Source organism: Chlorocebus sabaeus, chromosome 21 (genome assembly GCF_047675955.1).
Source record: "Chlorocebus sabaeus isolate Y175 chromosome 21, mChlSab1.0.hap1, whole genome shotgun sequence".
NCBI classification, from domain to species: Eukaryota; Metazoa; Chordata; class Mammalia; order Primates; family Cercopithecidae; genus Chlorocebus; species Chlorocebus sabaeus.
In genome coordinates, this window is record NC_132924.1 from 3,691,334 (window position 1) to 3,705,195 (window position 13,862).

General features: G+C 47.0%; 1 protein-coding gene across 48 annotated transcripts in view; it reads right to left on the reverse strand.

Moving 5' to 3' along the window:
* Positions 1–13,862, reverse strand: part of LOC140709617 (septin-14-like) — a 120,743-nt gene that overhangs the window by 44,116 nt on the left and 62,765 nt on the right. For 26 of the 48 annotated variants that reach the window (XR_012090170.1, XR_012090167.1, XR_012090174.1 and 23 more), the window contains 2 exons: positions 13,706–13,799; positions 13,158–13,334 (listed from right to left, as the gene is read on the reverse strand). The exons of 2 other annotated variants lie outside the window; for them this stretch is intronic. Coding sequence is in view for 13 of the 46 variants with exons in the window: in XM_073008782.1 (XP_072864883.1) it covers positions 13,158–13,334; positions 13,706–13,735 (207 nt within the window). In the remaining 33 variants the exon portion in view is untranslated. 20 more of the 48 variants (XM_073008744.1, XM_073008775.1, XM_073008776.1 and 17 more) reach the window with 11 other exon arrangements.

Sequence of the window (13,862 nt, forward strand, 5' to 3'; positions counted from 1 at the left end):
AAATATCATTCTGAGGCGCTACAGCAATCACAAACCTATCAGCCATCCCATATACTGGAACTGACCTTGTCCAATGAATCAGAAGTGGATTTTCAGTTGACAAAGCCCCTCTTACACAATTCTTCACCTTCCATTTCATCTTACCTTTCATCATCATAGCCCTAACAATTCTCCACCTTTTATTTCTACATGAAACAGGGTCTAATAACCCTTCAGAAATTCCATCACATTCCAACAAAATCACCTTCCACCCTTACTATATAACCAAAGCTATTCTAGGTTTAATTTTTCTCCTCCTCCTTTTAATAATTCTAGTATTGTTTCTCGCCTGACTTCCTGAGTGACACAGATAATTACACCTTAGTCAACCCCCTAAATACCCTGCCCCACATTAAACCAGAGTGACACTTTTTATTTGCATATGCAATCTTATGGTCCATCCCCAATAAACTAGGAGGTGTACTGGCCCTTCTATTATCCACTCTCCTTCTAGCAGTTATTCCTGCACTCCACACATCCAAACAACAAAACATAATATTCTGCCCATTAAGGCAATATCTGTTCTGAATCTCAGTCACCGACCTACTCACACTCACATGGATCGGAGGACAGCCAAGAACATCCTTTCATTACCATCGGACAGACAGCATCTATGAGATATTTCTCTATTATTCTTGTTCTCATACCACTCACTGCCCTAATCGAGAATAAACTACTTAAATGAAACTGCCCGTGTAGTATAATCCCATACGCCAGTCTTGTAAACCAGAAATGGAGAGTCCCTCCCCAGGGCAACTCAGAGAAAAAGCATTCCCGCTTCACCATCAACACCCAAAGCTGAGATTCTAATTAAACTATTCTCTATATTCTTTTCAGCACGCATTTTAATTTCTATGTAAGTACTGACCATCAGCACTAATACATTAATACTTCTATGTACTTTGTGCATTACTGCTAGTCCCCATGAATATATAGTACTGCCAATGGTTGATTGTGCACAGTACATTCACAGATTAGATACATTACAAGCTTGCTCCACATGCATATAAGCAAGTGTTCACAATTTCTTAACTATCATACATAATACTACACTTACATATAGAACTAGTTCTACATGAATATCGACCAGTACTCAAAATTCTTAATATTACATAGTACATTCATTTGTTCATTGGACATAGCACATTTCAGTCAAAACCACCCTCGCCAACATGGATATCTCCTACCGAATTTTGGTCTCTTAATCTACCAACCTCTGAGAAATCATCATCCCACTCGGGCGTGTTACCCTCCTCGCTCCGGGCCCGGAATACTTGCGGGTGACTATACTGAAACTATACCTGGCATCTGGTTCTTACCTCAGGGTCATAAAACTAAGATCGCCCACATGCTCCCCTTAAATAAGACACCTCAATGGACCAGTGACTATCACCCTATTAACCAGTCACGGGAGCATTGTCATGCATCTGGCATTTTTAACTTTTGGGGATGCTATCACTCACCATCGCAGAAGGTCTGGTCCCCTTGCCATCGGTTGTAGTTGTACTTGGATTTGATTTCCACCAAACCAATTGTAGAAGTCACACCTACTCCTCAGGTAATCCACTCGACTCGGCCTCCCAAAGTGCTGGGATTACAGGCGTTAGCCGCCATGTCCAGTGCTTTTTTTTAATTGAAAAAAAGATTTTTTTGGCCAGGCACAGTGGTCACACCTGTAATCCCAACACTTGGGGAGGCTGAGGTGGAAGGATCGCTTGAGCCCAGGAGTTCAAGACCAGCCTGGGTAACATAGGGAAACCACTTCTTCCCTAAAAATACAAAAAATGAGCCAAGTGTGGTGGTGCGTGCCTGCAGCCCCAGCAGCCCCAGCTACTTGGGAGGCTGAAGTGGAAGGATTGCTTGAGCCAGGAGTTTGGGGCTACAGTAAACTACATCTTAAGGCAGGGTAGGTAGTCAACGAAGTGCCTCCCGGCCCTGCCCGGAGTCCTCACCTCCTGCAGCTGCCAGGGGTACCACTGCTCATTAATGCCCCGCTTCAGTTGTCCAAGTCGGAGCAGAAGCTCCAGAGGCCACCCAGCTCCTTGCGCTCCTGCAACAGGCTCTCCCAGGGGTACAGCATCCTGCCCTGCAGCGCCAAAGCGCAGCCATACAACAGTGCAGCCATACAACAGTGGCCAGAGCGCCGCCCAGGCCACCCTGTCCACCGGGTCACACTTTCCATTCCACAGCTAGGCCGCTGTCTATGAGGCTAAGAGCAGCCGGGCTAAGAGCAGCATGGGAGGAGCCCAGCGGAAGGGTTGCGTTAGGCGCCTAGGCCCGTCCAAGCCATCTTTGCTGAGGACAAGTGCCAGGCCTGCAGGGGCAGGGCAGGGCCCGGTGCTGCCCAGTGGGAACTGCAGCTGTAACCCCAGGCTATGCCTTTGGGTAAGCGGAACCCTCAACCCTAGCCAAGGGCAAGGTCGGCTCCCCACCCAAGAACCCGCTGGATGAAGACGGGCTGCAGGCCAGGACAGAACTCCTGAGATCAGTGGGATCTCTCGTTCATCAAGGAGCACCTTCTCTTGCCTTCCACAGCAGGAATTCAAGCAGGCCCCAGCCTGTAGCATCCATGCCTGTCAGATGCAGCCACTTGAAGAGAAGAATGTTCTTGGGATGGTGCCATAGCCTTGACCCTGGGCCTCTGGGGCCCGGACCCTAACCAAGGAGCCAGGAGCCCTCTCTTGGGGTTGCAGGCATATGAAGATACAGGGAGAGGGGCCAAATGCAGTGGCTCATCCCACTTTGAGAGGCTGAGGTGGGTGGATCACCTGATGTCAGGAGTTGGAGACCAGGTTAGCCAACCTGGTGATACACCTGTCTCTACTGAAAATGTAAAAAATTAACTGGGCATGGTGGTGCATGCCTGTAATCCTAGTTACTCGGGAGGCTGAGGCAGGAGAATCGCCTGAACCCGGGAGGAGGAGGTTGCAGTGAGCTGAGATCATGCCACTGCACTCCAGCCTGGTCCACAGAGTTAGGCTGTCTCAAAAAAAGAAAAAACGACAATCAGGCGGGGGCGGAGCAAGATGGCCGAATAGGAACAGCTCCAGTCTCCAACTCCCAGCGCGAGCGACACAGAAGACCGGCGATTTCTGCATTTTCAACTGAGGTACTGGGTTCATCTCACTGGGGAGTGCCAGACGATCGGTACTGGTCAGCTGCTGCAGCCCGACCAGCAAGAGCTGAAGCAGGGCGAGGCATTGCCTCACCTGGAAAGCGCAAGGGGGAAGGGAATCCCTTTTCCTAGCCAGGGGAACTGAGACACACAACACCTGGAAAATCGGGTAACTCCCACCCCAATACTGTGCTTTAAGTAGACAGGCACACCAGGAGATCATATCCCACACCTGGCCGGGAGTGTCCCACACCCACGGAGCCTCCCTCATTGCTAGCACAGCAGTCTGTGATCTACCGGCAAGGCAGCAGCGAGGCTGGGGGAGGGGCGCCCGCCATTGCTGAGGCTTAAGTAGGTAAACAAAGCTGCTGGGAAGCTCGAACTGGGTGGAGCTCACAGCAGCTCAAGGAAACCTGCCTGTCTCTGTAGACTCCACCTCTGGGGACAGGGCACAGTAAATAATAACAAACGCAGCAGCTCTGCAGACGCAAACGACTCTGTCTGACAGCTTTAAAGAGAGCAGTGGATCTCCCAACACGGAGGTTGAGATCTGAGAAGGGACAGACTCCCTGCTCAAGTGGGTCCCTGACCCCTGAGTAGCCTAACTGGGAGACATCCCCCACTAGGGGCAGTCTGACACACCACACCTCACAGGGTGGAGTACACCCCTGAGAGGAAGATTCCAAAGCAAGAATCAGACAGGTACACTCGCTGTTCAGAAATATTCTATCTTCTGCAGCCTCTGCTGCTGATACCCAGGCAAACAGGGTCTGGAGTGGACCTCAAGCAATCTCCTACAGCTACAACCTACAGCTGAGGATCCTGACTGTTAGAAGGAAAGCTATCAAACAGGAAGGACACCTACACCAAAACCCCATCAGTACATCACCATCATCAAAGACCAGAGGCAGATAAAACCACAAAGATGGGGAAAAAGCAGGGCAGAAAAGCTGGAAATTCAAAAAATAAGAGCGCATCTCCCCCGGCAAAGGAGCGCAGCTCATCGCCAGCAACGGATCAAAGCTGGACGGAGAATGACTTCGACGAGATGAGAGAAGAAGGCTTCAGTCCATCAAATTTCTCAGAGCTAAAGGAGGAATTACGTACCCAGCGCAAAGAAACTAAAAATCTTGAAAAAAAAGTGGAAGAATTGATGGCTAGAGTAATTAATGCAGAGAAGCTCACAAACGAAATGAAAGAGACGAAAACCATGGCACGAGAAATACGTGACAAATGCACAAGCTTCAGTAACCGTCTCGATCAACTGGAAGAAAGAATGTCAGCGATGGAGGATCAAATGAATGAAATGAAGCGAGAAGAGAAACCAAAAGAAAAAAGAAGAAAAAGAAATGAACAAAGCCTGCAAGAAGTATGGGATTATGTAAAAAGACCAAATCTACGTCTGATTGGGGTGCCTGAAAGTGAGGGGGAAAATGGAACCAAGTTGGAAAACACTCTTCAGGATATCATCCAGGAGAACTTCCCCAACCTAGTAGGGCAGGCCAACATTCAAATCCAGGAAATACAGAGAACGCCACAAAGATACTCCTCGAGAAGAGCAACTCCAAGACACATAATTGCCAGATTCACCAAAGTTGAAATGAAGGAAAAAATCTTAAGGGCAGCCAGAGAGAAAGGTCGGGTTACCCACAAAGGGAAGCCCATCAGACTAACAGCAGATCTCTCGGCAGAAACTCTTCAAGCCAGAAGAGAGTGGGGGCCAATATTCAACATTCTTAAAGAAAAGAATTTTAAACCCAGAATTTTATATCCAGCCAAACTAAGTTTCATAAGTGAAGGAGAAATAAAATCCTTTACAGATAAGCAAATGCTTAGAGATTTTGTCACCACTAGGCCTGCCTTACAAGAGACCCTGAAGGAAGCACTAAACATGGAAAGGAACAACCGGTACCAGCCATTGCAAAAACATGCCAAAATGTAAAGACCATCAAGGCTAGGAAGAAACTGCATCAACTAACGAGCAAAATAACCAGTTAATATCATAATGGCAGGATCAAGTTCACACATAACAATCTTAACCTTAAATGTAAATGGACTAAATGCTCCAATTAAAAGACACAGACTGGCAAACTGGATAAAGAGTCAAGATCCATCAGTCTGCTGTATTCAGGAGACCCATCTCACACGCAGAGACATACATAGGCTCAAAATAAAGGGATGGAGGAAGATTTACCAAGCAAATGGAGAACAAAAAAAAGCGGGGGTTGCAATACTAGTCTCTGATAAAACAGACTTTAAACCATCAAAGATCAAAAGAGACAAAGAAGGCCATTACATAATGGTAAAGGGATCAATTCAACAGGAAGAGCTAACTATCCTAAATATATATGCACCCAATACAGGAGCACCCAGATTCATAAAGCAAGTCCTTAGAGACTTACAAAGAGACTTAGACTCCCATACAATAATAATGGGAGACTTCAACACTCCACTGTCAACATTAGACAGATCAACGAGACAGAAAGTTAACAAGGATATCCAGGAATTGAACTCATCTCTGCAGCAAGCAGACCTAATAGACATCTATAGAACTCTCCACCCCAAATCAACAGAATATACATTCTTCTCAGCACCACATCGTACTTACTCCAAAATTGACCACGTAATTGGAAGTAAAGCACTCCTCAGCAAATGTACAAGAACAGAAATTATAACAAACTGTCTCTCAGACCACAGTGCAATCAAATTAGAACTCAGGACTAAGAAACTCAATCAAAACCGCTCAACTACATGGAAACTGAACAACCTGCTCCTGAATGACTACTGGGTACATAACGAAATGAAGGCAGAAATAAAGATGTTCTTTGAAACCAATGAGAACAAAGATACAACATACCAGAATCTCTGGGACACATTTAAAGCAGTGTGTAGAGGGAAATTTATAGCACTAAATGCCCACAAGAGAAAGCAGGAAAGATCTAAAATTGACACTCTAACATCGCAATTAAAAGAACTAGAGAAGCAAGAGCAAACACATTCGAAAGCTAGCAGAAGGCAAGAAATAACTAAGATCAGAGCAGAACTGAAGGAGATAGAGACACAAAAAACCCTCCAAAAAATCAATGAATCCAGGAGTTGGTTTTTTGAAAAGATCAACAAAATTGACAGACCACTAGCAAGACTAATAAAGAAGAAAAGAGAGAAGAATCAAATCGACGCAATTAAAAATGATAAAGGGGATATCACCACCGACCCCACAGAAATACAAACTACCATCAGAGAATACTATAAACACCTCTACGCAAATAAACTGGAAAATCTAGAAGAAATGGATAATTTCCTGGACACTTACACTCTTCCAAGACTAAACCAGGAAGAAGTTGAATCCCTGAATAGACCAATAGTAGGCTCTGAAATTGAGGCAATAATTAATAGCCTACCAACCAAAAAAAGTCCAGGACCAGATGGATTCACAGCTGAATTCTACCAGAGGTACAAGGAGGAGCTGGTACCATTCCTTCTGAAACTATTCCAATCAATAGAAAAAGAGGGAATCCTCCCTAACTCATTTTATGAGGCCAACATCATCCTGATACCAAAGCCTGGCAGAGACACAACAAAAAAAGAGAATTTTAGACTAATATCCCTGATGAACATCGATGCAAAAATCCTCAATAAAATACTGGCAAACCGGATTCAGCAGCACATCAAAAAGCTTATCCACCATGATCAAGTGGGCTTCATCCCTGGGATGCAAGGCTGGTTCAACATTCGCAAATCAATAAACATAATCCAGCATATAAACAGAACCAAAGACAAGAACCACATCATTATCTCAATAGATGCAGAAAAGGCTTTTGACAAAATTCAACAGCCCTTCATCCTAAAAACGCTCAATAAATTCGGTATTGATGGAACGTACCTCAAAATAATAAGAGCTATTTATGACAAACCCACAGCCAATATCATACTGAATGGGCCAAAACTGGAAAAATTCCCTTTGAAAACTGGCACAAGACAGGGATGCCCTCTCTCACCACTCCTATTCAACATAGTGTTGGAAGTTCTGGCTAGGGCAATCAGGCAAGAGAAAGAAATCAAGGGGATTCAGTTAGGAAAAGAAGAAGTCAAATTGTCCCTGTTTGCAGACGACATGATTGTATATTTAGAAAACCCCATTGTCTCAGCCCAAAATCTCCTTAAGCTGATCAGCAACTTCAGCAAAGTCTCAGGATACAAAATTAATGTGCAAAAATCACAAGCATTCTTATACACCAGTGACAGTCAAACAGAGAGCCAAATCAGGAATGAACTTCCATTCACAATTGCTTCAAAGAGAATAAAATACCTAGGAATCCAACTTACAAGGGATGTAAAGGACCTCTTCAAGGAGAACTACAAACCACTGCTCAGTGAAATCAAAGAGGACACAAACAAATGGAAGAACATACCATGCTCATGGATAGGAAGAATCAATATCGTGAAAATGGCCATACTGCCCAAGGTAATTTATAGATTCAATGCCATCCCCATCAAGCTACCAATGAGCTTCTTCACAGAATTGGAAAAAACTGCTTTAAAGTTCATATGGAACCAAAAAAGAGCCCGCATCTCCAAGACAATCCTAAGTCAAAAGAACAAAGCTGGAGGCATCACGCTACCTGACTTCAAACTATACTACAAGGCTACAGTAACCAAAACAGCATGGTACTGGTACCAAAACAGAGATATAGACCAATGGAACAGAACAGAGTCCTCAGAAATAATACCACACATCTACAGCCATCTGATCTTTGACAAACCTGAGAGAAACAAGAAATGGGGAAAGGATTCCCTATTTAATAAATGGTGCTGGGAAAACTGGCTAGCCATAAGTAGAAAGCTGAAACTGGATCCTTTCCTTACTCCTTATACGAAAATTAATTCAAGATGGATTAGAGACTTAAATGTTAGACCTAATACCATAAAAATCCTAGAGGAAAACCTAGGTAGTACCATTCAGGACATAGGCATGGGCAAAGACTTCTTGTCTAAAACACCAAAAGCAACGGCAACAAAAGCCAAAATTGACAAATGGGATCTCATCAAACTAAAGAGCTTCTGCACAGCAAAAGAAACTACCATCAGAGTGAGCAGGCAACCTACAGAATGGGAGAAAATTTTTGCAATCTACTCATCTGACAAAGGGCTAATATCCAGAACCTACAAAGAACTCAAACAAATTTACAAGAAAAAAACAAACAACCCCATCAAAAAGTGGGCAAAGGATATGAACAGACATTTCTCAAAAGAAGACATTCATACAGCCAACAGACACATGAAAAAATGCTCATCATCACTGGCCATCAGAGAAATGCAAATCAAAACCACAATGAGATACCATCTCACACCAGTTAGAATGGCGATCATTCAAAAGTCAGGAAACAACAGGTGCTGGAGAGGATGTGGAGAAATAGGAACACTTTTACACTGTTGGTGGGATTGTAAACTAGTTCAACCATTATGGAAAACAGTATGGCGATTCCTCAAGGATCTAGAACTAGATGTACCATATGACCCAGCCATCCCATTACTGGGTATATACCCAAAGGATTATAAATTATGCTGCTATAAGGACACATGCACACGTATGTTTATTGCAGCACTATTCACAATAGCAAAGACTTGGAATCAACCCAAATGTCCATCAGTGACAGATTGGATTAAGAAAATGTGGCACATATACACCATGGAATACTATGCAGCCATAAAAAAGGATGAGTTTGTGTCCTTTGTAGGGACATGGATGCAGCTGGAAACCATCATTCTTAGCAAACTATCACAAGAACAGAAAACCAAACACCGCATGTTCTCACTCGTAGGTGGGAACTGAACAATGAGATCACTTGGACTCGGGAAGGGGAACATCACACACCGGGGCCTATCATGGGGAGGGGGGAGGGGGGAGGGATTGCATTGGGAGTTATATCTGATGTAAATGACGAGTTGATGGGTGCAGCACACCAACATGGCACAAGTATACATATGTAGCAAACCTGCACGTTGTGCACATGTACCCTACAACTTGAAGTTTAATAATAATAAATAAATTAAAAAAAAAAAAAAAAAAAAAAAAAAAGAAAAAACAAAAACAAAACACTACATACCTCTTACCAAATTTGCCTGCTAGGAAATTCCTTGTGAGCCCCGAAAACTTTACTGAACTCTAAGTCATTCCTCTGCTCATCTGAGACAAATGCGCATTTGACTGAACCACCTCGACTGGTTCTTTTCCTCCTCCTGGGCATTTAAATGCAGGAGCCACTGCCTGGCTATTTCTTTCTCCTCCTCTTCCTCCTTTACAGGTGTGAGCCACCTCGCCTGGCTGTTTCCTCCTCCTCCTCTACAGGCATGTGAGTCACCTCGCCTGGCTGTTTCTTCCTCCTCAACAGGTGTCAGCCATTACACATGGGTGTTTCCTCCTCCTCCTCTACAAGCATGAGCCAGGTCGCCTGGCTGTTTCCTCCTCCTCCTCCTCTTTCACAGTCATGAGCCACCACGCCTGGCTGTTTCCTCCTCTTCCTTTACAGGTATGAGTCATCGCAGCTGGGTGTTTCCTCCTCCACAAGCATGAGTCACCTCACAAGGTTCTTTCTTTTCCTCCTCCTCCTCTTCCTCATTTAAAGGTGAGCCACTGCTCCTGGCTGTTTCTTCCTCCTCTTCCTCCTTTACAGGCGTAAGCCACCATGCCCAGCTGTTTCATCCTCCTCCTCCCTTCTCCACCTTTACAGGAGTGAGCCACCACATCTGGCTGTTTCTTCTTCCTCTTCTTCATTTTTTTAAGACAGAGGCTTGCTCTTTTCACCCAGGCTAGAGTGCAATGGTGCGATCTCGGCTCACTGCAACCTTCACCTCCTGGGTTCAAGCAATTCTGCCTCAGCCTCCCCAGTAGCTGGGATTACAGGATCCTACCAGCACACCCAGCTAATTGTTGTATTTTTAGTACAGACAGGGTTTCACCATGTTGGCCAGGCTGGTCTCGAACTCCTGACCTCAAATGATCCACCAGCCTCAGCCTCCTACAGTGCTGGGATTATAGGTGTGAGCCACCACACCCGCTTGGGTATTTTTTTTTTTTTTAATGTGTTAGCTGAGGTCTTGCTATGTTGCCCAGGCCTCCCAAAGTGCTAGAATTACAGGCATGAGCCACTGATCCTGGCCTGAGGTCACTGTGATACCCTGTTTGAAGGGGATGGGGCCTGGACCAGATGGAGGCTAGGACAGGAGCCCCCTCTTCCCTTCCTATCTATGATTCTCATTGCCTTTGCCCAGTTTTCTCTGCTTCCATTTTATTTTTTTAAGTTTTTCTTTCAGAGACAGGGTCTCACTCTGTTGTCCAGGCTGGCATGCAGCAGCGTGATCATAGCTCACTGCAGCTCCACTCCTGAACGTAAGTGATCCTCTCGCCGCAGTCTTACAAGTAGCTGGGACTTACAGGCATGCCCCACCATGCTGGACTAATTATTTGTTTTATTATTAGGTACAGGTAATAACACAGGAGTCTCCTTGTGTTGTCCAGGCTGGTCTCAAATTCCTGTCCTCAAGCATCCTTGCACCTTGCCCTTCCAAAGTGCTAGGATTACAGGCCACCCCGCCCTGCCTCTCCAGTCCCTGACCATCCCCACTGGCCAGCCCTGGAAAGCGCAGCAATGAGGGAGCCAGGCTGGGGCAAGAAACACGCAGCAGTGTCCTCTTGTGCCCACTTTATATGGGGCCAGGCATGGGAGGACCTAAGCCTGCTGTGCCTGCAATAGTGCCCGCACCTGGTGGATCTGCCTATTGATGCCAGAGCACGCAGTGCCACCCAGGGCACGATACTGCCCCACACTGCGCCCATAGTCCCACACGTGGCTCATGTCACCTGAGAACAGGGGGCTGGGGAGAGAGGAAGAGGTGGGCCAGGCCACCGGGCCACCCTGGCCTCCAGGCAACCAAGCTCACCTCTTAGAAGGCAGTGTCGGGAAAGGGGTGCGCCGCACCTGATGGTGTGCAGCTCCTGCAATGACAGCCGGTTGAGGGCGACCCCCTTGGACTCAGCCATGAACACGGCTTTCCCAGAGGCCTTGTGGGCCTGGCAGAATGGCATCTGGGTGCTGGGGAGGAAGGTGGCACTGAGGCAGCTTCCTCCACGCCCTGATCTGCTACCATTGCCTGCGCCTCTTCCTTTTTTTTTTTTTTTTTTTGATACAAAGTCTCACTCTGTTGCCCAGGCTGGAGTGGTTTCCTGACCTCACCTCACTGCAACCTCCACCTCCCAGGTTCAAGCGATTCTCCTGCCTCAGCCTCCTGAGAAGCTGGGATTATATGACTGTGCCACCACGTCCGGTTAACTGTTGTATTTTTAGTAGAGACGGGGGTTTCACCACGTTGACCAGGCTGGTCTCGAACTCCTGACCTCAAGTTACCCACCCACCTAGGCCTCCCAAAGTGCTGGATTACAGGTGTGAGTCACCAGGCCAGGGAACATGCACCCTGAGCTCCCCTACCCTCTGAGGGGCACCCCATCTCCTCAACCTCCCCCTGGCTGATACACACTCACCTCTTTGCAGACCAGGTAGTAGGCGAGGTCAGTGGCCAGTATGTCGGGGTTGAGGGCCTGTCCATGTTCTCTCAGTGAACTTGAGGGCACAGGTAGGCAAGTGGTGAGCCCTGGGCACCCTGGGGTCTGAAGCTGTCAAACCCAGGACCTGTTCCTCTGCCAGGATGTCCCTGCCTTGGGCAGATCCTCTCTTACCACTCGGCTCTGTCTCACTCTCAGCTTGAACCATCTTCTCCATAATTACTGATAATATTTACATCCACTATTAATGCTTACTGGCCTGTAGGTTTTACTGGCCTTTATGTTTTCAAAGAGTCCTTATCTTTAGCATGCATCAGATGTTCCTGGAGGATTTGTTTTCTGTTGTAGGAGACAGGGTCTTGCTCTGTTGCCCAGGCTGGAGTACAGTGGCCATTACAGCTCACTGCAGCCTGAACTCAAGGGATCTTCCAGCCTTGGCTTCCTGAATAGCTGGGACTACAAGCGCGCACGGCACCATACCCAGTTAATTTGTTGTTGTTGCTGATTTGGGCTTTTTTGAGACAGGGTCTTGCTCTGTCACCCAGGTTGGAGTGCAATGGCGCAATCATGGCTCTCTGCATCCTTGACCTCCTGGGCTCAAGGGATCCTCCCACATCAGTCTCCAGAGTGGCTAGGACCACAGGTACACGCCATCATGACTGGCTAATTTAATTTTTTTAATTTTAGAGACAGGGTCTCACTATGTTGCTCAGGCTGGTTTTGAACTCCTGGGCTCAAGTGATGCTCCTGCCTCAACCTCTCAAAGTGGTGGGATTACACGTGTGAGCCACCAGGCATAGTGACTGGAGAATTTATGAAAAATACAAATTACTGGACAGCCATGGTGGCTCACACCTGTAATCCCAGCATTTCGGGAGGCTGAGGCGGGCGGATCACCTAAGGTCGGGAGTTTGAGAGCAGCGTGGCCAACATGGTGAAACCCCGTCCCTACTAATAATACAAAATTAGCCAGGCATGGTAGTGCATGCCTGTAATCCCAGCTACTCGGGAGGCTGAGGCAATCGCTTGAACCTGGGAGGTGGAGGTTGCGGTGAGTCAAGATCACGCCATTGCACTCCAGCCTGGGCAACAAGAGTGAAACTCCATCTCAAAAAAATAAATAAATAAAATAAATATACATCCCTGGGGACCACCCCCAGAGTCTCTGATTCAACCATCTAGAGTGGGGCCTCACATCACATTTCTCAGGAGTTCTGAGGTGATGCTGGTGCTGCTAGTTGACTAGCTTCAAGAAACAGTTTTTTTTTCCTTTGTTTTTAGATGAAGTATTGCTCTGTCACACAGGCTGGAGCGCAATGGCGTGATCTCCGCTCACTGTAATCTCCATCTCCCCAGTTCAAGCAATCCTCCCACCTCAGCCTCCCAAAGTGCTAGGATTATAGGCATGAGCCACCGCGCCTGGCGCATGTCCTGAGGTCTCACCTGCTGTCTGCCAATGACGAAGTAAACAGAATGATGCCCTGGGCAAGGTGGAGAGGGGAGGCCAGGAAAGCGGTGGGGCTCCATGGGTCGTACCTTCAGGCGGCGCTCATTGGCTGTGTGGATGTCCTCATCATTGGAGTTGAGTGTGAAGGTGCCCTGGGCCCACTCCTCAACCACCTATAGCGGGTAGCAGCAATGCCAGGGGTCAGGTGAGCAGGCATCAGCAGCCAAGAGGGCCCCTGTCCTGGTCCCACGGTATCCGTGATGACTGACTGTTCCTGTCCAGGAGCTGAGTCCTGAAAGCGCACCCTGAGAAGGTGCATCTGGGGCCCTGCACACCTTTACCCATGAGCCATATAGGCCACAGGGATCATTAAAGGATGGAGAGAGGCGGTCATCAAGGCACCCAGTTAAACAGCACATGAGAATATACTTAGTTCAACGTGAAACCACAGACTGGTAACACTGCACTATTTGCTCAGGGATTTGGTGGGAGCCTGTGGCCACAGGGAGGGGGTCTCAGGTGGGGCTTGGGCCACGGCAAGTACCTTGTCTAGGCCATGTAGTATCCGGTCCATCTCGGCCTTGGTGAGAAGCCCTGAGATCACACCACTGGACTACAGCCTGGGTGACAGAGCAAGACTGCATCTCGAAAAAAAAAAAAAAAAAAAAACCCGGACAAAGTGAGTGATTAAACGTGGCTCT